General features: G+C 51.5%; 2 protein-coding genes across 3 annotated transcripts; both read right to left on the bottom strand.

Moving 5' to 3' along the window:
- Positions 1 to 258: 258 nt before the first annotated feature.
- On the bottom strand, positions 259 to 10,791 carry CPN2 (carboxypeptidase N subunit 2). The gene is made up of 2 exons (XM_043473335.1): positions 9,196 to 10,791; positions 259 to 2,182 (listed from the first exon to the last, which is right to left on the bottom strand). Exon 2 carries the CDS (start codon positions 2,177 to 2,179, stop codon positions 536 to 538), a length of 1,644 nt encoding a protein of 547 aa, XP_043329270.1. The 5' UTR covers positions 2,180 to 2,182; positions 9,196 to 10,791; the 3' UTR covers positions 259 to 535.
- A 146-nt stretch (positions 10,792 to 10,937) lies between these two features.
- Positions 10,938 to 24,546, bottom strand: LRRC15 (leucine rich repeat containing 15). Of its 2 annotated transcripts, none has more exons than XM_043473332.1 (2): positions 24,390 to 24,546; positions 10,938 to 16,608 (listed from the first exon to the last, which is right to left on the bottom strand). In XM_043473332.1, the coding sequence occupies exon 2, from the start codon at positions 16,601 to 16,603 to the stop codon at positions 14,840 to 14,842; it is 1,764 nt and encodes a 587-aa protein (XP_043329267.1). In that variant the 5' UTR covers positions 16,604 to 16,608; positions 24,390 to 24,546; the 3' UTR covers positions 10,938 to 14,839. The 2 variants fall into 2 exon arrangements, with proteins under 2 accessions (XP_043329267.1, XP_043329268.1); XM_043473333.1 differs by lacking the exon at positions 24,390 to 24,546 and adding an exon at positions 20,568 to 20,705.
- Between the last annotated feature and the right edge of the window lie 3,220 nt (positions 24,547 to 27,766).

Below are 27,766 nucleotides of genomic sequence, written 5' to 3'. Positions count from 1 at the left end.
GATTCATCAGTACCATCTTTCTAGATTCCATGTATATGTGTTAGTCTATGATATTATATTGTAAAGCAGTTATCCTTCAATTAAAAATAAATAATTTTTTTTAAAAAAACCCACCACATTTCAAAGCAGAGGAATAGAAACAGACATTGGCTCTTGAACTGGATGTCAAGAGAGGTTGGCCTCCATTTTGTGGAAATGGAGCCCTGGTATCTCAGGGTGGAGATGAGACAGGGGTGAGTATTAAATAACAGAAAAACACCAGGAGAGACGCATTACTTTATTCTTCAGACCACAACGCAGCTTTGATAGGTGCTTTGCAAAGCTTGCAGAAATTCCTGTTAGGTATCATTCTCAGAGACCAGGGTGATGAAGGAGGCTCTGGGTGGCAGAGACGGCCACGCCCCTCTCCTCCACCTTGGAGATGCAAATCCACCCCTAGCATCTGAAGAACCCAAGCCTCAGCTCCCATCACCATCTCTTGCCCAGTTGGGCCCGGAAGCCATCTGCCTAGGGTCCTGGTCCGTCTGCTCTGCACCTACGGCTCCCCTGCCAGAGCCTCAATGGACACAGTGACCCTCACAGAGCCACAGCTGGACTTCAAGTCCCACTCCTGACTGGCATTGATGGGGAGTCCCGGGGAGCCCGAGCTCTGCCTGGGGGACAGCTGGACGTTCAGCCAGCGACACCGGGCCTCGTCACAAGCCAGCACCACGGTTCCCTCGGGATTGCTGTAGGTGCACCGGCTCCTGGCTGACCTTTCCTCCGCGACCAGATCCCAGGCGCCCCCCAGCTCCCTGTCCTCCGGCCCCGGGGCCTGGAAGCCCAGGTGGTCCCGGGTGATGGGGCACACCAACTGTTCTTCCTTCAGCGCGGGCACCACCTGGCCCTTGAGGTAGGCAGGGCCGGCACAGTAGGTCTGGATGTTGAAGAGCCGGTCGCTGTACTGATGCAGCCAGCTAAAGAGATAGGCCAGGTGGCAGTCACACTGCCAGGGGTTCCCATACAGGGCCAAGTTGAACAGGTTGTAGTTGGTGTCGAAGATGCCATCGGGGAGCGTGGTCAGGAGATTCCTAGAGAGGCTGAGCAGCTCGAGGTTGGACAGGTTCTGGAAGAGGGCGGGGTGCAGGACCGTCAGGTTGTTGCTGCTCAGATAGAGCTTGACCAGCCCCTTGAGGCCTCTGAACACACCGGCCGGCAGATGGGTGAGGGCATTATGTGAGAGCGTGAGGGACCCGAGGCTGGTCAGGTTGGCAAAAGCTGCCTCGGGGACTGTCTCCAGCTGATTGTGGGACAGGGACAGGCTGACCAGGCTGGGGGACTGGGCAAAGAGGCCGGCAGGCAGCATCTGCAGCGCGTTGCCCTGCAGGCTCAGGAAGGTCAGGTTGGGCAGGGCGGAGAAGACAGACCCAGGCAGGTGACCGATGGCATTGCGCTGCAGCCACAGCTTCTCCAGGCAGGAGAGCTGCGCGAACACTTCTGGGGGCAGCTCGGAGATGGAGTTTCCGTCTAGGAAGAGTTCCTGCAGGCTGCCCAGACGGCTGAAGAGCCCCCGGGGCAGACTTGCCAGCTGGTTGTTGCTCAGCCTCAGGGTCTGCAGGCGGCCGAGGGGGTGGAAGAGCTCCTCGGGCAGATAGGCCAGGAGGTTCTGTGCTAGGTTGAGGGTCTTCAGATGTCTCAGAGGCTGGAAAAGCCTCTGGGGCAGGGTCTGGAGCGAGTTGCCCTGCAGCTGGAGGGACTCCAGGCGATCCATGTGCTGGAAGAGGCCCTCGGGCAGAGCCTCCAGCATGTTGAAGTTGAGGGTGAACTTGCCCAGCGAGATCAGGTTGGAGAAGATGTCGGCGCTGAGGTTGGAGAAGTTGCCCCCGGTGATCTCCAGGTCCTGGAGCCCAGGCAGGCCCCCGAAGGCATCCGGCCTGAAGTGGCACACCTGGGTGTTGAGGAAGACCACCTTGGTCAGGTTGGGGCTGCCGCTGAAGGCCCTGGTGCCCACCACAGTGAACGAGGTCTCCACGAAGATGATGTCTGTGGCATGTGGTGGGATGTCCAGTGGGACGGAGGCGAGCCCCTCGTCCGAGCAGAACACCTCCCGGATGAAGCAGTCACAGCCCTGGGGGCAGGGCAGGGTGGGCCTGGCCAGGAGCAGGAGGCAGGCCCAGTGCAGCCAGGCTCCGGGTGGCATCTCCTACATCCGAGTGGGAAGGAAAAACAGAAGCAGCACCTTCATCGAGGGCAGGCAGCCCAGTGACCAGCACACCCGTCAGAGAGCCAGCAAGGAGCCTGCTTATGTTTCTGATAGCTGTTCTCATAGTGCCTCACAGCAGCCTTGCAAGGTCAGTAGGACCACAGTTCTAACCTCCCAACAGCAAGGCTGTCACCTGTATGTTAGTGTCAGGACCTAGACCCTGGTCTCCTGGACTAGCCATGCTCTTTCCAGATTGGAGGGCAGAGGTGGAAAGTGAAAATGAAGTCATTTAGTCATGCCCAACTCTTTGTGGCCCCATGGACTATAACCTATCAGGCTCCTCCGACCAGGGGATTTTCCAGGCAAGAATGCTGGAGTGGGTTGCCATTTTCTTCTCCAGGGGATCTTCCCGACCCAAGGGTCGAACCCGGGTCTCCTGCATTGCAGGCAGATACTTTACCATCTGAGCCACCAGTGAAAAGGAAAGAGATGGGAACAAGACCAAAAGGCATGGAAGAAGGGTATGAAAGGAGACCATGGGTGCTGCGGAATTTTTAAGATAATACGTAAGATATGGACAGATTATTCCTGAGTTGGAAATTTTAAAACCATAACTCTTCCTGAGCTTCCAAACCTCAGCACATTCCAGAACCTAATTATGAGGAGTTCTTCCCATCAGCTCTTTGCATTGCTGAGGCTGAGAGCGGCCACCGGGATATGATGGGCTCTTATTTTGAGATGAGTCTGTGTTCTCCTCAACATTGCTGTCAAAATGCTCCCCTCACCTCACCAGCACCTTGGAGTCCACAAAACTTTCCAACACTGTGTGGACAAGAAGGACCCAGAAGCGCGTATTCTATAGACCCGTAGGTTTTTGTTTGGGGGGTTTGCTTTAAATAAGGGGAGGCAACCAAGTTTATAGTTCACTAAATATAAAATTTTTTGAATGCCAGTATCCATTCACAGGTCACAAATTGGTGACACAGCTTACAAGCATATTTCCCTTGCCATTTGATTTTTTTTTTTTTAATGTGTGAACCACTAGTCGGCATATAGACCCTGAGAAATAGCACATTAAATGTTTCCAGATTTCAGGATGCCTTAGAGGCACTGGGCTCACATTCTCACATGACAAGACCAACGGGAGCTTCATTGCCCCATCTTGGGGTTTGCACCACCAGGTCACTATTGCTCCCACCCATATCAACATTTAGGTGGCGTATAGTGCTTCAAGTTCTATTCGTTGGAATCCCAGTTCATTCCAGTGTTCTAGCTATGTGACTTTGGACGTGTGTTTCAACTTCCTTATCTGTAAATTGAGGATAATAACCATGTGCTAACCATGTTGGGATAATTGGAGGATTAAATGAGTAAATATAGGTAAAGGTTTTAGGAGAGTGTCTGAAAGTGTGAGGATTAATAAGCTGTGTTACCTATTGTTAAAGGGTACAAACCACCATCATTACAGAAAAGATTATTTGAACACCAAAAAAAAGAGGAATAACAAAATGCCCTTTGGATAGAATATACTTAGCTTTAAAGACAGAAAGAAGGAAAGGAAGGAAAAAAGAGAAAACCCTCACACTATATAAATCATGTTTTTTTTTCAGTTTACCTGTCCTCAGCCAAGAGATCAGCTGGCTCCGTTTTGGGGAGCTTTGGCCCCAAGCACACTTTGCTGACTGCCTCTCTGCTGCCCTCTGCTGGCTGCCTTCTCCATCACAAGATTCAGCTTGGACCAAAGGGCTCCGGAAGCAAACACAGTGCTTCCAAAAGCCCCCTGAGACCTCTTCCCATTCACACACTCAATAACCCTCAGTTTTCCCAGGAATTTTTCTGCCTAATCAATAGAGAAGGAACAATTTCTCCCTGAGAAAGCACATAACTTCCTGGAGGCTGCTATGTAAGCCACAGGACGTGGATTTTACACAGTGGTGGGAAGGTCTCTAATAGTGATGGCACCAGCCTGCCATGCAGGACGTACTAGGGAAAGGGACAAGCCTCCTGGTCCTAACCCCACCCCCCTGCCCCCCACCACTAGACCAGAGTTACAGGGCTCAGCTTTAGCCTGAGACTTTATCTTCTTGAGATTGGATGCACAGAATACAAATAAGAAGCGGAGGGCCTGGCTAAAGAAGGATGGGGTAGCCATGGTCCCCTCCACTCACCCACTCATATCTGCCACCTGGGCTGCCCCTAGACTCCTACACAAACCCCTGGGGATCCTGACAGAAAGCTTCCCTGACCCCAGGAAGGAGGAGCCTGGCCATGTGTTTCTCTGTCTTAGAACCTAGCATGGTCCTCTGAAGGATGGGTTCTCACAGCTGTCTTTTTTGTGAAAAGATAGAGTCATTGCTATCTAGGGTAGAGGCATCGCTCTATGCTCAGCATCCAGTACACTGTTGACTCACTGTGGGCTTGGCTAGAGTTTCTTGAACCAACCCCTCCACAGTTGGGATGAGCAGCGTTTGGGGCAGAACTGCCTCTCCCTGGAATGGTTCCAACCCGGAGAGAATGACCACAGCCAGGCATGAACATGGCCTTGAGCCCACCTCCCTACACCCCTGCCAACCAGAGGGTAAGAGAGGAGCAATTCTTGTCTGTAACGTGCTGTGATGTTATCAACATGCTGGGCCTCTTCCAGCTAACCCCTTCAGTCTTTGGCTTTCAAAGGGCAGTTTCCAGGAGAAATCCCATTAGGATGGACACAAAGTCCCCAGGGACCATCTGGCCAGCCTCATCAAGAGAGCAAGGCCAGCCTCCCAGGGGTCCACAGTGGGCCCTGGGTTAGAACTGAGATCTGGTCTCCCTAATCACTCCTGCTGGAACAGCTGCAACCAAAGCAGGAGGTGCCCGTGAATGAGGGGTCATGGGGAGACTGTGCCCCACTTACCCCACTCCATGCCTCTAACTTCTAACCCACTGTAACTTGGAAATAATACCCTTAATAATTTTCCAAAAGAGCACATAACTAGAAAATTTAGGACTTGAGTCAAAACTACAGCATCGGAGGCACAGAAAATCAAGTGTAAACAAATCGGCTTAGGCTCAGGCAGTGGTGGGTGGGGGAGGTGGGGGCAGCCTCTCTGATACAGGGGGCTGAACTAAGGGGCAAATCCCACCTGCCAGCTCCTAGAGCTCTCATCATGATCCTCGGCAGATGGAGACATTTCCAGAACAGGAAAACCGGGGCTCCCAGAGCTAGAGTGACTGGGAGCTATAGCTAAGATGTGCGGGCCAGGATCTGTCCCCATGGCCTGAGCTTTCAGCCAGGTACTTGCAGCAACACCATAAGGCTGCTGGAACAGGCAGACCCCTCCTCACATTTCCGAGACCAACAGTGAACATAAACAAGAGACCTGGCCTACTGCCTGGTCCCTCCTCTTCCCACCCAACTCTCTCGGGTACTGTGAGTAGAGAACCCACAGTTGCCCCAGCACCCCACAAGCCTACGGGCACGCACTTCCATGACAAGAGTCAGCTTAGGGAAGATCAAGCTGGGATGTGCCCCACATAAGCCCTGGGTCCTGGGTCCCTGCAGCAGGGTTTCAAATGGGGACACAGCCTCCAGTTGGGCATGTGTCTTTGATCTCACAAACTTCTCACCCTTTGGGGTGCCATGGTAAGAGGAGAGCCAGAACAGGGCCTCTAAAATTTCAGGGCAAGAGCCTCTTGCCCCAGTCTATTGGGGCTGGAAGAAGTGGAGGATACTCCTCACAGTGAGAACACTGATGGTTTCCAAACACTGATGATCCACTCCCAGCCCAAGACTCACTCTCACATCGCTCTAGAATGGCTAAGAGTTTGTCAGACAGTCTGGATTCAAATCTTATCTCCACCCCTTATTAGCTGTGTGGCCTTGGCTGAATTACTTAAACTCTCTGTGCTTCAATTTCTTTATCTTCAAAATAGCAAACTTCAACACTACCTTTCTCGTGGGTTCTGAGGATTGAGTAAGAAAATGCACTGAAAGCTCCCAACCCAGAGCCAGGCACAGGGAGGACTCTCAGCTCCAGGAGCCCAGGCCAGCCCCAGCTCTGGGCTGAAGTAGTCACAGGAGTCAGCTAAGGAGAAAGGATGGGATCATCCGAGCGCCTCTGGCAGACCCAAGAGAGGCCTCTTTAAGCACTTTCTGGCTCTTTCTTCCCAGCCAACGGAAACAGGCCAGTGTTTTGTCCTTGGCGTAGTGGAGCTCGGGTTCTGATGGCTCTGGCCAGGATGCCCTGGACTTGGGCCCCTTCCCCAAACCACCCTTGAGAGCAGGTCACCAAGGACGTAGGAGATTGGGAGCACCCCTGCCTAGGTACCTCGGAGGCTGGCACCAGAGGGGACGGTGTGGCAGCAGCCGGAAGATTCCAGCTTGTCACCTGACAAACCACCTCTGCATTGCGCAGAGAGCAGCAAGATGCCCACAAAAATGTTCCATGCTTTCAGCAAGCCACAGAAGCCTGGCTTTTTGAGGGTGGGGGAGGTAACTGGTTGCAAATGGACTCTTTCCTCTTCTCAAATTGCGTTTGTGTTGGTGCATTTCTGTGTCATCCACCACAGAGCCCACCCTCGCTCCTTCCAGAGGGTGACGGGAGCTCAGAGCCCAGCCTGAAAGCCCCAGGGGCTTGCCCCTTGACTGGGGCATCAACATCAGGGTCTGTCTCACAAACACGGTTGAATTTTGCCCTTGGGCTCCAGTACATCTGGGGCCAAGAAGAAGGGCTTCCAAGGTTCGTCTGGAGCCCCTGACTGCCTCACCCAGGTTCCCGGGACCCCGTTCTCCTTTGCTCTCAACTGGAGAAATAAGCCAAGTGGCTGAGGCTGGGGGACTGGGGCTGGGCTCCTGCCTCAGGCCCCTCCCCACCAACCAACCCCGCCCCCCACCCCCCAACACACACAGTGAAGTAATCCCTCAGAGTCTCAGTTTCCATAATTGTAAATGGAGAACAGTCGTGAAAATAAAACCCACATTACATACTGTTAGGGCTATTGTGGCAATTAAATGAGATAATTGGCCATGTGTTTGTGATACTCTGATATAATAAATAGATATTTGGTCTTCCTCTTGGTTCCTGGCGTAGAGCTCCAGAAACCTTTGGAATATCCTGAGTAATAAGAGAGGAACGTCTTTGCTATTCATAATAAGACCCTTCCACCCACACCGGAGGCTAAGTTAATGAAGTGACTCAATGGCTTCAGATTATACACAAAAATATTTGCAGGGGTTATCTCTGACGAACAGAATTAATTGCAGGTGATTCCCATGTTTTCTTTTTGCTTAATCATATATTTTCAACTTTTAAAAATAATAAACAGGCATCACTGTTGTCGTAAGGTTGAACGTTATTAAAAAATTCATGTAAAACATGAAGCAGGGTTCCAAGCACACAATAGGTGCTTCCTTGATTCCTTTCCTTCCTTGCAATTACATTGCAGAGACTCAAAGAAACTTGTCTACCTACTGTGTCATAGCTTCTTTTTTTTTAATTTTTAAAAATTGAAGTATAGTTGATTTACAGTGTTGTACCAGTCTCTGCTGTAAAAAAGCAAAGTGGTTCAGTCAGACATGTATAAACATTCTTTTTCGTATATTCATTTCCATTTTAGTTTCTTGAAGAGAATGAACATTCTGAAGTAAGAGCAGGTTGTGAACCTGGCACTTCCCTTTCCCCAAATGCCCCCATGGGCCCCACCTCTGGTCCTTGATTACATAGTCCCCTCCACTTTAGAAGGCCCATCCTGACCTTCCCCTATTGCTACCTGTCCCTATTCTCCGCATCCTCCGGGCCAGCATACGTCACGTTTCCCCTGGGAAGCCTTCCTTGACTGCATCTCCTTTGGCTCCCCCAGGAACGTGTCTTCTGTTGACCATGTGGGTCCTTCTGCTCTGCCTTCTAGTCAGCTGCACCCCCTGACTAGGAGCCTCTGGGGTGGGGGTGGAGGGCAGAGGTCTTGAGATCACAGCATCCCTTACCCGGCCATGCACCCCAGCACCCGACTCAGAGTTGAGCACAGATAGGGGCTCAGGCCCAGGGTGCCAAATGGAACTGAATGTACTTGCGGCTCTCGTGAGCCTGTATCTAGGGCCTTAGTCTTCATCCTGCTTCAGGGATTGGGGCTCTATTGGCACTGCACCCTGGGTTCAAATTCTGATACCACTACCTACTGGCTGTGTGGGATTGGGCAGTTCACACCATTTCTCTAAGCCTCAATTTCCCAATGCCTGGTTATAACCCATCCCTTAGTATTAAAATTAGCACTCAGTTGGATGATAAATATGCTAAATTAGATGGTAAATAATAAAGCACTTAATACAGTGCGGGATATATAATAAATGTTTGACCAAAAGGTAGCCACATGCATGTTTTATTTCAACTTTATCATCCAAACTAGGACACTTCTGAGAATAAAAAAGCAGCTATTGATAAGTAAGGGCTTCCCTGATGACTCAGTGGTAAAGAATCCATCTGTGATGGAGGAGACATGAGTTTGATCCCTGGGTCAGAAAGATCCCCTGGAGAAGAAAATGGTGACCCACTCCAGTATTCTTGCCTGAGAAATCCCAAGGACAGAGGAACCTGTCGGGCTCTCTGAGTTTTGTGACCCATGGGGTCACAAAAGAGTTGGATACAACTTAGTGACTTTGTTGTTGTTCAGTCACTAAGTCATGTCTGACTCTTTATGCCAGGACGACAGGCATAAACAAGGGTGATGTCAGGCGAATTGGGACATATGGTCACACTACTTATCCTTCCTACTCACTGGGAACTCTCTGAGCACAGGGACCAGATCACCTTCGTCTCAGACTCCCCCACCACAACCTGCCTCCAGTCCCAGCCCAGCACGACCCTGGCTGGGAAGCCCTCAAGGACTTCCCCTACCCTGGCACAGAGGTGCAGCCTGCCTGGTGTCAGGGATATGCTCTGAAATCTGAGACAAGTGACCAGCCCACCTCCTGCCCCCGAGCGGGGACCCCAGATTCCTCCCATGCCCCCATGGCCCCGGTAGTCTTGTAGTGACCGTACCGTGAGGGGCTGACAGGTGGGGACCAGCTGCCCTGGCTCTTCCTCTGGAGCAGAAGGGCCTCTGGGTTGGTCAGTGGTCAGCACGAACCCAGCAGCCCTGGTGCTGATCAAAGTTCCAGGCAGAGGTTCCTCCCCTCACGTGGCCTGAGCATTCCTGGAATGTCACCAGCGTCACAGGACAGCAGGAGACAGTCTAGGCAAGGTCTCTAAAGATTACAAAATGACCCTGAACTCTTCCCATGGACAGATCCCCGTTGGGGCCAAAATCCAGCCAAGGTTACGGTTTGGCACCTTTAGGACCCCAAGGGCATCCACCAGGCCCTAGGTTCCCAGTAGGCTGCTCTGGAACGACCACTGGGATCAGAGGTTAAAACTTATATCCCTTCCTGTGCAAGTCAGGCTGACCACAGCTGGACAGCCAGCCACAGACCCCTGCAGACTCTCAGTGCCAGGAGAAATCCTAAGAGGGCTGCAGGTTTGCCGTCCTTCTGTAGTTGTTTATTGACTGCTTGCGTTCCTAAACCCCTTCTGAGTTAAAAGGGGGAAGTGATAGTGAGAGGTGAATTTTGGCTCAGTATGGACAGGAACACATTCACGACTGAGATTATCCAAGGATGAAAGCAGTTGCATGAGGAGGCAGTGATTTTCTGGCCTTGAAGGTGTTCATGCAGGAGCTGCAGAGCAAAGTAAGGAGTGTGTGTGTGTGTGTGTGTGTGTGTGTGTGTGTTCATTCATACACACTTGTGTGAAATCAAACAGCAGGTCTGTGCTGCTGGCAGGACCCTGGGCAGTTGTGCAGGTGTGGAGGGCAGGCTTGTATTAAGAACTCCAGGCATCTTCTGAGAGATGGGAGGTAGGCGCTCACTGTTTTTCCACTGTCGGAATTCCAGGCTTCCATCTTGAGTGGACAGGCTCAGTGGTTAGGGAAGGTACACAAAGCCCTGTCCCAGTAATTGCTAGGGTCCAGCTTTGTGAAACAGTGAACATACTACTGACCCTCGCCAGGTCCAGCCTCCTGGGACAGGGTTACAGCTGGCAGAAGGGACTGAAGAGCTAAGAGAGCCCAGGAAACATAGTTTGAAGCCCTCTTCCTGGGCATGGCAGTGGGATGAAGGGACAGAGAAAACATTACCCTTCTCATAAACCCTGGACTTGCACCAGCAGCAGTGACAGCCCCCAAACCTGGAGGCCTGAAAAGGTCCCAGGGACTTCTGGACACCTGGAAAGTCACCTTTACTCACACGGTGTCTTCTGAGAGCCCGGGGCTCACTGAGCCTGGGTGCTAAGCACTGTAAGAGTCCAGACGTGTGCAGGAGAGTCCTACCCACCAAAGCTAGTGTGCACCTGTGTGTCCATGAATGTGAATGTATGTGCACTTTGATGAACGCTGAGGGAAATTCACTGCCTTTCTGAGACATAGAAGAAGCTCTAGGTTGGGAGTCTGGAAGCCTGGTTGTCTTGCAAGCTCAGCCACTAGTTCACTAGGTGACTATGAGAAATTCATTTCCTGTCCTGATCTTACTTTCTCCATCTATAAAATGGGTTGAGCCTATTCCTAAGGCCCCATCCAGCCACAGTGACCTCTAGACATCATTTTGATCCCACTCACTTTCCAAAGGCCTTTCCCAGCCCTGAATATCTGGTGTCTGTGAAGAGCTGTCTGGGTCAGCCTTGCATTCGTTTAACAAGCATAGAATCAATAGCGAGATCCCTTAGTCAAGGTGCCCATAGGAGCACATGTGTCCTGTGTATACCATTTATTGTTGATTCTGTACTCCAAATCTGTTACAAGCAGTATCCAGCAAAGATGGACCCCCCCACCTTGCCCACCAGGGCTCACACTCTATAAAACCCTGGGGGCCTAGAAAGCTCTAAATGCATCACCAAGCACCTGGGACTATTTGCAATGATTCCCTAAGTGAGGCAAAATCAATCCACATTTGAAGGCAGCACGAAGGCGATGAGTTGGTGAGAACAATCCCTCCTTGGGTGAAGAAAAAAGCTCAGAGTGGGAGGAGTTTGGCCTGGAGGAGTGCCCACCCCGCTCCTCTCTGAACCACAGCCATGACCTCCTCCCTAAGACCACCACTGCCTCCCCAGCAACTCCAGTTCAACTCCGACTGTGGGATCTGTAGGTTGATTTCTTTGAGTCATTCATAGCTAAAGGCAGGCTACCTCCCATGTCTCTCTAGCAACTCCAGTTATCTAGTTGGCTGTAGCTGCCTCCTCCTCATAAACTTCCTGAGTCTAGAAATGATTCCCAACACTGCACCACACAGACACCTGTGACACCATTGCTGCCCATGAAGGGTTCTGAGAATGGTGTTGTGCCTTTAAATCCTGACGAGGAGGAGCAATATACACGCAGCCCAACATTCCCTTGAGGAAAGCCAGTTTTTCTTTAATGGATGGATGAGTTTAACTTTTCCTGTATTTACAAAGCTTTGGGTCCACACAGTACCAGGTGGGGTCAAATAGCTAAGATGACGGGGAGCAATAAGACAGTGACTCCCATTTTCCTTGGTTTAGCAATGAAAGCCGAGGACAGGCCATGAATTCTTGTATGAGCTTAAAGAGAGAAGGAACACTCACAGCCTGTTAAATAATGTTGCAGGAGACAAGAGGTTTTAGATCCTCACACGTGTACCACTCCTGCACAGGGCTGTAGTGAGGATTAAAAAGAAAATGCCTGCTAAGTGCTTTGAAGGGTATCTATGCAGATAAACATTTTTGAAAAACAGTGGTTCTAACCGGTTTTTATTATCTTTCCTCCAATATTGACCCTCCACTCCAAATGGAGAACTGACAAGGAGGACTAGAGGCCAATGAGCTACGGGGAAAAATGAACTCAACTTCTGGGGAACCAAGCAGCTCACTTCAGCCCCAAGAAGTGAGCAAATGCCAAGAGCCAAGAGCCTGTTGGAAACGAAACTCCACCCACCTTTTCTGGTAGCTTCCTGACCAGACAACATGGTTGAGAGAAACCACATGGCCTGCCAAGGAAGAGGAGGCTCAATGGTTCCCTCCAGCCTCTGATGGGAGAAAGGACCAGGGGCTCTCAGAAGGTCAGGAAAAGGGCCCACCAGCCCCACCCAGGGTGCTTTCCAGGGGACTCATCTGAGGACAGCTGCCCTCAGGCCAGCCTTTGATCTGGAGACACACGAGGTATCTTGGACCAGAGAGGAAGATATTCCAAGGTCATGGCCAATGCTATCAATACCCAGAGGTCCTGGGTTCAGCTTGACAGGGCACACTGGATGACGAAGACTCCTTCCTCACCTTTCTGATATCTCTGGCCCACTTGTACCCTTGCACAATGAGATGCTGGAGCCTCCTTACAAGGAGTCCTTTGAGGAATTCAGTGCTAAACCATGCTTCCTGTCTGGGGGAGAGTAGGCCACACTTCCCCTTTGGGGCCCAGGATCAACAAGGCAGGTCACCATTGGAAATGATGCTCAAGCCCCAAGCTCTAGGCTCATTTCCTTTTAGACCCTGGCAAACCCAGGTACATGTCTGCCCGGTACTATAAATATTTTGAAAACATTTTGGAGACCCAGATTTGCCTTGGGAAGATAACGTCTTTTGCCTCTAACAACATCTCCCCCAGATTTCCTGTGACAGAGAGTGAAAAGCTACAAAATGCACTAGTTCTTAACACACATGTGTTCCTGGACTCTTCGTTGGGACCTGTCAGCACCATGCTGTTAAGGCCGAAGTGTATTTCTTATTTGTCTCGTGGGGCAGAGGAAACTAGTAAAGGCCAGTAAGGATTGATGGCAGATTTCCAAATCTGTACAGTATTGGCTACAGCTCTTTTCTGGGCAGACACAGACACGTGAAAGTCTCCATTTCACTGTCTGTACTTCTAAAGTGGTCTACCAGTTGTCCAGAGAAAGACATGCATTGTCATGCGTGTACTTTCTTTACCAGTGTGAATGTGTGTGCAGCAGGAATGGTGGCCAGGGCAGGCATTCATGTGACTGCAACACTGAACCAAAGCACTCAACTCTTGTAAGCAGACTACAGGCAGGGAGAAGCTTCAGAGAGGTCCCTGACCCAGCCTGACCTGTCTGAATCCGTGTTGCCTGCTATGTGTGAGAATGCTGAAGTTCAGTTTCTAGCTGACTGTAATGTCTATGAAGAATTTTACCACGACCAGAGGGATTGCTGGGTTCTATTATACTTGGCTGTCCAATTAAAGGATCTCATCTCTGAGCTATTTCACTTCCCCAGATGCAGAGTGAAAATTAAAAACAGATATAGGGCATCTCATGCCCATAAAAGGCCCAAGCAGAGGAACCTCCAATGAGCAACAGACAGCTTGTTGGCAGGGTAGGGTGTGTGGTTGCATGGGCCTCTCTAGTTGAGATGCTTCTGACCTGGCCAGTCTGGGTGCCTGAAGGTCTGGCATTGAATACAATTTTCTGCTCAGGCCAGAGTATACCTATATCTTCTCCTCCACCGCTGGTAGCTGGGCCTTTGCAAGGACAGGCTGCAGGGGAGGGCAGGCAGGGGCCCATCCTGATCTGTGAGGAGCCAGTTCCCAGGTTAAGTCCATGCCACCTCCACAAGCCCCAGTCTTCTCCAGTAAAAGCCCCAGATGGAGGATCCTGGTGATGTCTCATTTCTTGAACTGGGTACTAATCACACAGGTGTGTACGGTTTGTGAAAATCCATCAAACTATACACCTGCATGCTCCCACTTTTCTGTATGTAGGTTACACTTCCAGAAACAGTTAAAAGAGAAAAACCTTGCAGGTGAACACAAGGACCCCCAGGTACCAGATTGCTTTCTCCATCCAATACCAATAAGCTGACTTTCATGTTTTAGGGAGGTCAGAACTTCTACATGATTTTATTCCTTAAAGGACTAAAATTTTCAAAGCAAAGTTTGCAGTTCAGAAATATTCTCTAAAGAGGCAAAACTTGTTGCACTGGTGCCTTTCTTCCTTTTCCAGATAAAAATCACAAGAGAGATACTGATGATGGCTCTGCCTTCAGGAACTGAGCAGCCTCAGTTTTCCCTTTCTCTCTCTCATAGCATCCTGAAAGCCAGGGCATTTGGCAGTTCTTGAAAAAGCAGCTAAAAGGTTTGAAGCCTCCTTTGAGGAGAAAAGTCACCTTGCCTTCAGGAGCAGGAAATGAAGAGAGACTTTTCATTTGAGGGGAGAGGGTGGAGCCATGCCACAAACAAGAGGAGCAAAGAAGGGGAATCAACTTACATAATACTTGGGAGAGGGGCTGTCCCGGTGGAGAACTGTTCCCACAAAGTGGCAGGTGTGTGAAAACCGTGTCTACAGAGGCCCACAGGGGCACAGACACAGGGAAGGCAAGTTTTGGAGGAGAGCTGGTGAGCTTTAGAGGAGGGGCTTTCTTGAAAGAAGCCCAGGGATGTGAATTGGGACCACTACAGGATTTTTTTCCATGGCAGGTTAGATCTCCCTGGTAGTAAGAAGGTTCTGCCAGAACCTTGTCTACAGGAGAACCAGGCAGGTCAGGAAAAGGTAGGGGTGCCTTTCTCTAGGGGACCCGAGAGAGAGTGACAGGGGATGGTCTGTGGACCCAGAGGTGGAGGCAGCACAGTGAAATCCTGGGTCCTCTGGGGGTCCCACTTGTCCCCCAGCCCTTACTCCAGCCCTCCTCTCTAACACTCATTGGGTGCCTTCATCTGCATCAGGACCGCGTGGCTCCTCTTCTTGCAGCAGCAACAGCAGATGCAGGCAGCCAGGGAACAGGCCAGGGCAATGATGCCGATGACAATGGCAGCAATGGCCAGCCCACTCTGGGCCGGGGTCATGCCCCCCCGGTCACGTTTCTCGGTGGTGTTGATGGTGGTCAGATCGGTGTAGTCCCCTGAGGGGCTGGTGAAGTCAGTGGTGGAGGAGATGGAGGTGGTGTCAGGGTAGCTGGACGTGTCAGGGTGGCTGGACGTGTCCGGGTATGTCGGCGTCTCTGGGTAGCTGGGCACGACTGGGCCCTGGACACTGGGGACAACAACATTGACATTGATGATGATGAGGGACTGGCCACGGACACTGGCTGGGCTGAAACACACAGGGAGGCTGTCTGTCCCCAGCCTGGCCTTGTTGACCAGGAGCCAGTTGTGGAGCGGAAGGATGTCTGAGTCACACCTCCAGGGGTTGTCGTAGAGCCGCAGCTCACATAGCTTCCCCAGGTGATCAAAGATACCCAAGGGCAGGTTCTCCAGCTGGTTGTTCTGCAGCTGGATGGTCAACAGGTCATTGACGTTGGCGAAGAGGTTTCCAGGGAGCTGCCGAAGGCGGTTGTTCTGCAGGGAGATGTTCTGCAGGTTGGCCAACATGCGGAAGATGCTTCCATCCAGCTCCTGCAGTGCATTGGTGTGGAGGGACAGCTCCCGCAGCTCCACCAGCCCATTGAAGGCATCCGGGGAAATGTAGCTGATCTGGTTGCGGCTGAGGATCAGGACCTGCAGCTGGCGGAGGTTGCTGAAGACATTATCGGGGAGGGAGGTGATGTGGTTGTCGTAGAGCCATAGCTCCCGCAGGTTGTGCATGGGTCCAAAGATGCCGGGAGAGAGCTCCTTCAGGGAATTCCCAAAGAGCGTGAGCCGGTTGAGCTGGGGCAGCTGCAGGAAGATGCCGGGGGGCAGCTGGGAGATGTGGTTGTTGGACAGGTAGAGCTTCTGAAGGTTACGGTTGTTGTGGAAGAGGCCAGGGGACAGCACTCCAATCTGGTTCTGCTGCAGGGCCAGCTCTTGGAGGTTGCTGAGCCCGTCAAAACAGCCCATGGGGATGTCTGAGAGCCTGTTCTCATACAGCCGGAGGACCTGGAGGTTGCGCAGGTGCTGGAAGACCCGGGGTGAGAGGTGAGTGAGGCTGTTCTTGCCCAGATTGAGCTTGGTGAGGCCCACCATGTGGTCGAAGACCCCATCAGGGATGTACTCCAAGTGGTTGCCGTGAAGCTGCAGCTCCTTGAGGTTGCTGAAGTGGGTGAAGTGGGCCGGCTGGATCTGCACCAACTGGTTGCTGGACAGCAGGAGCGACTCGAGGTTATCCAGGCCCTGGAAGAGGCCAACAGGCAGGATCTGGAGCTTGTTGTTGGCAAGGCTGAGGTAGCGCAGCGAGCCGAGGCTACGGAAGGCACCGGGAGCAATGTGGGCCAGCTCGTTCTTCTCAATCCGCAGCGCGATCAGGGCTGAGATGTTGAGGAAGGGGGACTCATTGAGTTCAGTGATGTGTGTGTTGAGGATCTGCAGGCTCATGGCATTCCAGGGCAGCGGGGTGGGAACCACCACGATGCGCGCCCCCGTGCATTCCACCTGGGAGGCCCTGGAGCAGGTGCACTCGCTCGGGCAGCCATAGAAGGCCAAGCCTGCAGCCCAGGCCTGGCAGCCCACCAGCAAAAGGAGATAATGTTTCAGTGGCATGGCCTCTGCAAAGGGAGAGAGAGTACATGGGTCAGGACTGCCTCACTGACACTGCAGCTACCTTGAAGCCAGCATCAACCTTGGGTGCCAAACACCAGCTTGCCTTTGAACCCCATGGCCATGTGCCCATCTCGTGCTACCTATAGCTTGATCTGCAAGCCTCTTCATCTTTCCCGCCAGCCTTCCTACTTCCAGGCCTTTGCTCAAGCAATCTCCCCAACCTAGAGGGCTCTTCATCCTCATCCAAATCTTCCCCACACTTCACGTGCTGCCACCTTAGGATTCCATGAATCAGCTTTAGTCGTCCTCCAATGCCGGTGGTTTTCCCAACCTCCCTCCCAACCCAGCCATAGAGGCCACATGTGGCGTCCCCTGTGACCCCATCTGCCTCCTCACTACTCAATAGGCTTCACAAGGGCAGGGCTGCTGGTGCCCCATCCCGACGAGTTCCTTAAGTCAGGAACAGTATCTTATCCATCTCTGTGTCCCTCTCAGTTCCTGGACTTGCTGGCTGAACATGGCTTCCTCAGGAGAAACCAATAGGAAATGAGAACACATAAACCGGGTCTGAACCCAGGGGAAGATGCTGAGGCCATGAACACGGAGGCTGCTGGGAGGAGCTGCGGCAGCCAGCAGAGTGGGACCATGCAGTGATCTGGTGGGAGAGACTGCAGGGAAGCTCAGTTTTTGCTCTTCCTGGGCCCCGCCCTGCCCCATCACCACCAGCAACAGCCTGCCCCTGTGTTAACCCTTTCACAGGTGCTTCATCCAGGTTTAATGCAAACCACCTTCCCAATAAAAGGAAATTATCCACACCACTTCCTGTCTCGCTGAAAGGACTGCTGTGAGTCAGCTGATGTCTGGAGTCTGACTTCTGGGTACCAGGCCCACTTTCCAAAAGAAACATTGAGTGGCCTTGAGTAAGTCCCAGAAAACTTAGGATGTACTTTGAGCTGAGAGGGCTTCCCTGGTGGCTCAGACGGTAAAGAATCTGCCTGCAATATGGGAGACCCTGGTCTGATCCCTGAGTCAGGAAGATCCCCTGGAGATGGGAATGGCTACCCACTGTAGTATTCTTGTCTGGAGAATTCCAAGGACAGAGGAGCCTGGTGGGTTACAGTCCAGGGGCTCACAAAGAGTCGGACATGCTGAAAGGTGGTAGGTAGGCCCAAATGTTCCCTCAGACATGGTACTGATCTGAGAATGGATCCAAAGTCATGGAAGTTGTCGTATTTGAGTTCAAGCCTATAAACTGTATAGAAAATGGAGAGTGGGGCATGGGAGTTGGGCCCTATGTGACTCTTTAAGAGCCACTAACTAGTTGTTAGATCTTGAATGAAGTTTGAGGCCTACAGGCTCAGCTTCCTCACCCTCAGTGATGTTGATAACCACTGTCTCCACCTGGGGCCATTGTGAGGGGCAGATAGGAGAAAGGCTGTGGGGGTGATCTGTACAGCATTGTGAAAATGTGTGAGCATGTGCCAAGCTCACCCACAATATGCCCTTATAGACTCTTGCAGGCAGGAAGGCCTCAAAGTGCTTTTAACCTTGGCATTCTTAGTCAAGGGATGAAGGATTTCTGTGTATGTGTAGAGCATCTGTAACTTCCATCTGAGGTTCAAAGAGGTCTCTAACTCCCAAAGGGTTAAGAACTGCCGATCATGCATTCCCATCATTTTAAGGGACATAGGAAGCAGGAAAACTGAGGCTTAAAGCCTCGAGCCAAGATCTTCAGACACCTGGATGAAAACTTTTGATTGTTAATGCAGTGCCTCTCCTTTTAATGAGCAAAAGTCCTGAGTCAGAGGAAGGAATTTCAAATGATGGTCTATAACACCATAAACTGACTGGGTAGACAAGGTATTTCCTTGACCTCTCTGTTCCCGGGAACTCATGGGGTCCTGAGTCTGGTCCATAACTCTGAATAGTCCTGGCTTCCCTACCTGGTCTCAACTCAATACAACCCTCCCCTGCCCCAAAAAAGTTTACTCTCAGGACAGAACCCAAGTTCATCCCACCCCAGACCTTGACTGTTGCCTTAGTCACAGCCCGTCCAAGCCCTGACCTGCTGTGCTTTACCTTCAAAGACTCAAATAAGTATGTAAAACTGTAGAGAGAAGAAAGAAAAATAACAACTTGACTAATGAAATCAAGATGAAAAGGAAAGGGGGCCAGAATAAGCTATGGACACATTTAAAAGGATGAACTTGTATAGGCAAATGTCAGATCCAGAACTTGAGAGCAGAAAATGAACAGCTTAGATAGGGGTCACTGAAAAAGTGAATTAACATCCACCCTTAGATGTTAGGGCTTTTTAATTGATGGTAACAGAGAAGGAAGACTGCTCACAAAAGCTAATGTGATTGTAGATTGCATTAATAGAAGTGTTAAGTATGGAACAAAGGAGGTGATTGTCTTCCTCTACACTGCCCTCATCAGTCCACATCAGCAGTGCTGTTCTCAGTTTCACCCTGAACTTGAAGAAAACCAGTGATAAACTGGTCTCCTGAAGGGCTTCTGGAGAAGAGTTTGAGGAGGGTGAAGGGATGCAGACACCAGAACATCCTTGCATCCACTGCAGGAACTGTGGATGAATAGCCAAAAGAAGAGATGTGAAGAATCTGCAAGCACTTTCTTAATATATGTCAAGGGCTGAACTGGGATAAAGAAAGCAGCCTTCCTCATGTGGCCCCCAAGGTCCAAACCAGTGTGCAGAAACTATGGGGTCACATATTTCAGTTCATCACCAAAGACAGCTTGTCAGAATCAGAACGGGCAAACTTATAAGGTAGGAAGCTCCCCGTCACTGAAAGTGTTCAAATAGAAACTGAGCAACTACTTGGTAAGGATGCTGGAGAACAGGTTCCTACACCGGGTGGAGTACTGAGCTGGATGACAGCTGGTGTCCTGTTCATCCCCAAGAAGTTAGGATTCTAAGGCTGGGTGTCAGAGCAAGGACATGAGAGCCATCTACCAGGACAATAGTGTCTGCACTCCCAGGGAGTCCGTGCAGACTGCGGTGGGTGTTGGCCCATCCCCTTGATATGTGTGTGAGAGAGATCCACTCCCTGGACTAACTTACCAAAGGTGAAGCGTCACTTCTGGTTATGAGCCATGCAGTACTCAGCTTCTAGGCCCAGAATGCTTCAAAATGGTATTGTCACCCAAGTATTAGAGATTAAATTAAAGTGCCCATAACCTGGCAAGCCCAGGGCAGCCTCTCAAGTTTCCCCATCTATAAATGAGGGTGTGGGCCAAGGTACCTTCTGAGGACACATCTCAGACCTCTCTGAGTTTGCACTCCCCACCTGGGGAGGGGCATCAAACCAGCCCCAGGAAGGGCCCAGGGCCAGGGGAGGTACCTTGCGATTTTGGAGGCTGAAGCACAAGATAATTCCCTTATAGGAACAGAGCCACTGTTGTTTAAAACAAACCACACTCAGCTTGACAAATATTGCAAAAATTTGCAGATTTTCCTTCTTATAAAACCCTCCCATCTGCAGAGCCCACCCCAGCACCACATGCAGTGGCCCTACTTGCCAGCACTTATTGTTGTTGCAGCTGACACTGACGTTCCAAAGGACCTCTGGGGAGCCCACTCCAAACCCAGCTGCAGAGCCTCTGGGGAGGGAGGGACCGTAGGAGCAGGGCTGGACCCCGGGCAGGCCCTTAGATTTCCAGTAAGGATGGCCAGCGTCCGTGGCAGCCCGAGGCACTCAGGAGCCCAGTACACAGCGGCCTAATAGCCCACGCTGCCCTGCGCCGCTTGGTAGCCATGACAAATGCCAGTTAAAGTCCCACAAAGCTACCCTAATTACACCTTCCTCCTCCAAGCAGCCAAACGCGTTCTCAGTCACTGCAGCGACCAGCCCCTGTCCTGGTAGGGGGCACAGCCTGGCGTCTGTCGCAGGCCTGGGGAATTCACTGAGCCCGCAGTACACAGAAAGACAGACACACAGCTCACCTGGGCACTCTGACGTGGTCCCTCCCCAGGAGGAGAAGCACTCCGACCCGGCGTTCTGGCTCTGGGTCGCCTTAGCAAGAACTGTCTATGTGACTCATGGGCAAACACATAATTAGCCTCGAAGCCCTGGGCTTTGTTGGCTGGTGGGTTGGGACTTTGGGGTTTAATACCATCTTTCACATTCCCTAAACACGAGCTTCCCTGGGAGGAGACGCCTTCTTATTTCAATGCCACGGAGCAAAGATTTTGGAAAGAGTCTTGAAGACAGATGTGCTACCCAGTCTTGACTCTTAAATTGGAGTTTAGTTTAGGTAAATTCTCCAGACCTCAGTTTCCCCTCCTGTAAAGACTCCCAAGGCCCCTGGGCTGCTCTGATATCTTCCCGGAGACAGAAGGGAGATTTGGCCTGAAGCCCCACCATTCCCACCGTCCCCTGGAACCACCGTCACATGGAACCACCAGCAGTGCCACCTTCACACTGAGGCTTGAGGACCTTGTATCCATCTTTTCAGGCCCACCATGCTTCAGAAGTTTTCCAGGCAGGGTAATCCTGCTTGTTAACTGGTGCATTTTCACATGGCCAATAGCCATTTCATGGATGGGGGAGCTCAGAGGGGGCCTTTGGGAGGCCACCTCCTGGCCCATCTGGGGAAACTGAGCCCCAGACAGGAGATCTCTCTCCCTGGCCTGTGTCCTTCCCCTAGAGAGGCCTCCCAAAACGTGGCTTCGTGTGCACTGTGATGTTGCCCCATTCACGAGGGAGCTGTGTTGTCTCCCCCGCACTCAGCCAGTGTCAGCCTCAGTCCAGCTGCTCCTCTGTACATGGTCCACTGGATCTGACGTCACTAAGAGGCTCACTGAGTCCTAACCTCCCATCTCACTGATATGAGGTAACCGCCCCCCCCCCCCCAACCCCAATCAGTATACAAAAACTGTCTGGAAGTACCTGGGAAGTTTGCTTAACAGAACAGACCTCACGGCATCACATCACTGAGGATTACATGGAAAGCACTTAGACTCGCTCTTGGCCCCAAGTGAGTACCTACTAAACGTTACTTACAATTATTGTTCATCCACCTGTTGAGTAAAATCGGAATCTCTGGAGGCTCCACCCACAGAGCTCCTGATCCTGAGGTCTGGGGTGAGTGGGTGCCCAGAACCCTGCACATTTAACAAATTCCCCAAGTGACTCTGACACAGGGGTCCACAGCCCTTACCACCACTTGAGACCTAGGTCAGCCGGGACCCCACACTCCTGATATATGTCGTTTACTGCCAAGTAGTAAAGAGAGACTGAACCCTGGATGTGGGAGCTGAAGGTCAGGCCACAGACCCAGTCCAGCCCCCTCTGTTGCTATTTCCGTCAGTGGTCCTTTCTCCATCCCTGTCATAAATCTGGGGTCTGAACTGAGTTGAATCCAGCAGTGGAGGCTGCTTCCAGAAGCAGCACTTAGAGGGCAAGGCATCCAAAGTACCAGGGTCCTCTGAGCCCATCTGATCTAACCATCTGTTCAATGTGTAGATGGGAAAATTAAGGGGCCCAGAGGAATGAGGGGTCTTGCCTAAGGTCACATAATCGATGGAAGACTCCAGACACCCAGATCAGGGTTCTATCTAACCATAATGCTTCGTGACCCCCTGAACCTTAACATGAGGCTTTAGGATCTCATCAACAATGTGTCTGGCAGCACCTGGAAGCAGAAAGAGGTGGCTTCTCTCTCTCCATCCTAAAATGATCTCAGATTCATCTACAGTCTACTCTCTAGCTGCCCAGCATGATTATTCAAGATCAAGTGCCTCTCCCAACTCCCAGGCTGCATGGTCTGAGAGATGTTCTTCCTCAAGTCTGCCCTGATGCCTATGTTTGCTCAGTTTCACCTGAGTGCCCTGGAGGAATGGAGGGAAGGAACCAGAGGGATTGACCCCATCATCTCAACACACAGTCCCGTTCAGGGCTTTACCCCCAAATACATCCTGGAACCCCAAAGGAAGGGTGGCCACACCCTCATCCCCCACCTGGTTCAGTCATTGACCCCATCTCTCATGGCCCATCAAAGTCAACATACAGTTCATCTGTTTAAAGAAGAAAATGAGAAAGAAAAAGCCAATCCTTTCCAGCCCCGGGGTTAGGGGAGGTAGGGTTTCCTGAAGAGGCCAGAGCAGGGCTGTAATTAGGTTGGCAGAAGCAGCAGGAGATACTGACAAACTTGCCAGCAGAGCAAAGAGACACTCCCACTTGGGGCTTTTATTTTAAAAGCCTTGGGCTACAGCCCCCTTCTCAGGGTAACACCTGGGGGGCCCAACTTTGATGAGATGGATCAGCCCCTCCTCAAAGGATCTTGAAAGAAGTTTCTAAATCCCATGTCCCCAAAGCCCAGGGAGGCAGTGAAACCAGAAGCTGGAGTCAGTCTTCGGCGGTCAGGACTCAGCGAAGCAAATTGCTGTGTGTGATCACTGCCCCAGGAGCAAGCATTGGCAGGACAGAGTTGGAACAGCTTCTGCCCCAGCTCTCCTGACTTCTCCCCATCTGGATCTACTTCCACCCACACCCCACCACCCCTTCCATTTGCTGAGCAAGCCAAGTAGTGTCTCCAGCCCTGGGAGAGCCTTCCATGTCCTGACTCTCTGCAGGGTCTGTTCAGAACCCTTCTCCCTGGCTCTGACGTCTCTCACATACTTCTCTCCTCCCCGCAGAGCCTGTCTGGCTGACTCAGGACCACAGGCAAATAGGACGGTCTGGCCCTGAATGTACCCCAGATGTTCAAGGCAGAGTGTAAGAAATGACAGCCATTAGAGAAGTTCTAAATTATGGAGCCAGTGGTGCCCACACTGGTCGACATATGGTGATATAATCCTAAAGGAGAAGCCAGAGCACTTCAGATGGGCATCTAGCACCTTCAGTCTGAGTGATGTGTCATCCAAGAGAGAGTTGCAGCCTGCTCAGAGGTCACACATTTGGCCCTGGAGGTAGACGGGCACTCTCACACTCAGCATGGCTGGGAAACTCTAGAAAAGTTCTGGTTTTCCACAGTTGGTTCCTTGGCCCCGCTCCTGCCTCTATATGTGAGCAGAGAAGCTGGTAAAGGTACAACAGTCACAGTCTTAAATGCAAACCACCCTCATCACAAATCCATCTTCAGCCCTGACGCTCTCCGCCCAAAGCCATTAGCGGCCAAGGCAAGAGGGGAAAGTGGCCTAAGCCACACACAAACTTAGCATCCGGAAAAATTCTGAATCCACAGCGGAATTCCAAATTGGAATCCAAACCAGACACCAGAACATCTGCTGAAGCTGCTTTTGTAGCAACTGTGAGTCAGTCTATGAAAAGAGGACAGCTCTTGCCTGGGGAGCCCCCAGCAATCCCTGAGAGACCCAAATTCACCATGGACCACTGGTGGCCACCATAGTAAGTGCTGAAGAAGAAGACCTGGGTTTGAATCATCTGAAACTTAAAAAAAGAGAAAACTCTTCTCCCGATGGAGGTACACTTGATGGGTAACTGGTGTGATAATTTAGTCAACTTTCCATGCGTCTTGCCGATCTAAAACATCTTCTGAGCATCTCAGGTCGACTTCAGGGATGGGTAGGACAAGTGGAGCCAGAGGCGGGTCAGGGATCAGCCGCGGCGGGCTGTGGCCCCAGGCGCCTGGGCAGCAGTGAGGCGCGTTCTGAGAGCATCCTCAGGCACCACGCCAGCCCTGCCTCTTCTGGACTCTCTTCCCCGGGGGAGCGGGGTCAGCAGAAAGGGAGGGGGAGGGTAGCCGGGTCCTTCCAGTCCGGTAGAAGGGAGGGAGGAGGCAGGAGGCCGACCCGCCTACTTACCAGCAGCTCGGCGCCCTCCCGCCTGCTTGCCGTCGACCAGAGGGAACCGGAGAGGAGGACGTGGGGTGGCTCAAGGCTGCAGCATGAGTGCGGCTCCCCGGTCCTCCGCGTATTTAAGGGCTGCCTGGCGTGAGTCACCGCCAGGGGCAGTGTCGGCGCGGGGGCAGGGAGGGGCGCGCCCGCCACTGCAGCGCCCCGACGTGCGAGGACAGCGGTGCCGCATCGCCCGGGGAGGCAAGCCTGCAGCGCTCAGGGGAAGGGGTTTCCTTCTGCCAGATTTTGTGCTATTTTTTTGGCTCGGGAACCGGGGTGGGAAGGGAGCGTTGTCTGTTTTTTTGAACACGTTTTCCCCTTGTCTTTTTCTCCAGTGTTTCTTTTGGACTCGCAACGGCATTGGCTGCTGCGGTTCTAAGAAAGGGCTGTGGCTCTAGAAAAAGCATCTGCCTTTTCCGTTTAAACCTTCTATTCAGAAGTAATTTCAAGTTTACAGAACATTTGCAAGAATAATACAAGGAACCCTCTTATTTGCTTAACCCAGTTGACCCTGTGTTAACATTTTGGGAAAATTCTGAGGAACATTACCCCCAGGGTGTCACTCCTAAAAACAGTGTTTCAATTCCCCTCTGATATCATCCTCTGTTCCCTCACCGCCCCTCGCAGAAGTGGGTACACAGGGCAGTCAGGGGACCTGTCAGAGTGAGTGTCTCCCTATGCCCCGCACCTCTGCATTGGAGCCATCAATCTCCTGCCCCAGTGGGAGGGTAAGAAACCATTTCTGTGCATGGCATCACCAAGAGGGCCTGGGAAGGGAAGAAAGAAGTCACAGTTGGAGGGGCGGGGAGGCTGTTAAGCCCCAGCTTCTCCAAGGTGGAGCTTCAACAAGGTATGAGCCACGCTGCACTAAGCCACCTGCCCTCCTCGGCTCAAGTTACCCTCGTAGTCAAGTGGGGAGAGTGATATTTACACACGTATCCTCATGGGATGCCGAGAGTCTTAATTAATGTTTGCACTGTGCTTTGAGATCAGTGATGAAAGGAAAACATAAAAGTGCGTAGTGTTATTACTGAAATAGTCATTTGGGTGGCTTGCCATGGTCAAGCCCTTCAACCTGAATCATGCCGCATGCCTCCTCACCGTGATTCAGAGCCAGAAACAAAAAGTGCCTGGTCCATTAAGTCATACTGGCCCAAGAGGGGCAGGCAGAACTTGGAGGGGATCCCCACACATCTCCCAGCCATCCCCTTCAACCACCAGCCTCCCTTCCAAATAATAGTCCACGTGGAGAACTCCCCCCGACCCCTTACTCCCCTGGAACCTCCACATCCCCAAATTTGAGTCTTCAACTGCCTTTCCTTAGAACCTACAAGAATAAGAATATTCCCTCTGTACTTTCTTTCCTCCCTTCCCAGTCCTGACACCCAGCTGCCCGGAGCTCGGCCCTGTCCTGGGAGCTGTTGGACAACATAGGGCTGAGTCAGAAGCAGTCCCTGCCATTCAGCGAGCACCTACTGTGAACCAGAAAGTGCACAGGCACCCTATGCATTTATGCGTTACTTTGTCTACACCGGGTTTCACAGCTTCACCACTATTGACATTTGGGGTCACAGGATTCTTTGTCATGGGAGCTGTCCTATGTATTGTAGGATGCTTGGGCATCCCTGACCTCTACCTGGGGCTTCCTGGGTGGCACTAGTGGTAAAGAACCTGCCTGCCAATGCAGGAGTTGTAGGAAACGCTGGTTTGATCCCTGGGTCAGGAAGATCGCCTGGAGTAGGGCATGGCCACCCATTCCAGTATTCTTGCCCAGAGAATCCCCTGGAACCTGGGTGGGTTACAGTCCATGGGGTCTCAAAGAGTCAGACATAACTGAAGCAACTTTGCATGCATGCATGCATGACCTCTGCCCACTAGATACCAGAAACATCCCTCCCAGGTTGTGACAATCAAAAATGTCTCTACCCAGTGCCAAATGTCCCCTAGGAAGTCAATACACACACACTCGTGTGCACACACATGCACAGACACATGGCCAAGAACTGATGATTACCAAATAAGCCTGTGAGTGGGAGTAATTGCCCGCATTTTACAGATAGAAAAACTGAGGCCCTGGGCAGTTGACTAATTTCCCCAAGGCCACCTACTATGTGGCGAATCTGAAAGTCAAACCTTAGATTCTTTATTGTATGCTATTTCCACCACGTTTTATGCTTGGACACACATAATACTATAGATAGAAGTGTAACTGTGTGGTGATTGGTGCAGAGTAAGGGTTAGAAGTGGGGGGTCCCTGATAGAAGCTCACTGATAGAAGCTTCCCTGGGATAAGGTTGATACCTCTGGGTGCATTTGAAGGGATAGGACTTGTCATGTAAAAAGTGACCTAAAAAGATGAGCAGAAGGAATTCCTTGGTGGCCCAGTGGTTAGGACTCGGGGCTTTCACTGCTTTGGCCCAGGTTCAATCCCTGCTAGGGGAACTAAGGTCCCACAAGCCTCATGGGGGGACGAAAATAATAGATAAATAATTTTGTAATTAAAAATAGAAGGATGAGTTGGATCTGGAAATGCAGAGACAATTAAGGAAAAGCCTGGACTCAGAGCAAGAAGGAGAGAGAGCTCACAGGCAAACACTGCGTGAGCCCGAGGTGCATGATGGCCCCGCAGGGGAGGCCTGGGACGCCTCTTTGAGTGGTGGGATGCCCCTCTGCAGGCAGTAGGGAGCCCCCCAGGGTTTTGGAGGAGGGGATTGGCACAGTCCAAGCCTTACTGCCGGAGGTGTAGTACAGCAGGGTTCCCAGTGTCCACGGAGGACCCACGGATGCTCTCAGAGAAAGCAGTTTCCAGAGCACTTCTATCATTTTCTCCGTCCTTATGACCAGCCCTAGGTGTCAGTACGGTAACTGCGCTGTGCAGCAAGGACTGTTTCCCAGATTAACAGTGTCTATGGGCAGCAGTTGCACACAACCATATGTAAAACAGAGAAACATCAAGGACCTACAGTATGGCACAGGGACCTAAATTCAGTATCTTGTAATAACCTATAATAGAAAGGAATTGAGAAAAAAGAATATGTAAGATCCCCTGGAGAAGAGATAGGCTACCCCCTCCAGTATTCTTGGGCTTCCATGGTGGCTCAGCTGGTAAAGAATCTGCCTGCAATGCAAGAGACCTGGGTTCAATCCCTGCGTTGGGAAGATCCCCTGGAGAAGGAAACGGCTACCCACTCCAGTATTCTGGCCTGGAGAATTCCACAGACCGTGTAGTCCATGGGGTCTCAAAGAGTCGGACACGACTGAGTGATTTTCACTTCACATGCATATAACTAAATCACTTTGCTATACAATTGAAAGTAACACAATATTGTAAATCAACTATACTT

This window comes from Cervus canadensis, chromosome 7 (genome assembly GCF_019320065.1).
Source record: "Cervus canadensis isolate Bull #8, Minnesota chromosome 7, ASM1932006v1, whole genome shotgun sequence".
NCBI lineage: Eukaryota > Metazoa > Chordata > Mammalia > Artiodactyla > Cervidae > Cervus > Cervus canadensis.
Note: the sequence above shows the minus strand (reverse complement) of the source record. Positions and strands in the feature narration are given on the sequence as shown.

Bases quoted from the DNA above. Each gene is read 5' to 3' on its own strand.
- CPN2 (XM_043473335.1), bottom strand. From the start codon at position 2,179: ATGCCACCCGGAGCCTGGCTGCACTGGGCCTGCCTCCTGCTCCTGGCC.
- LRRC15 (XM_043473332.1), bottom strand. From the start codon at position 16,603: ATGCCACTGAAACATTATCTCCTTTTGCTGGTGGGCTGCCAGGCCTGG.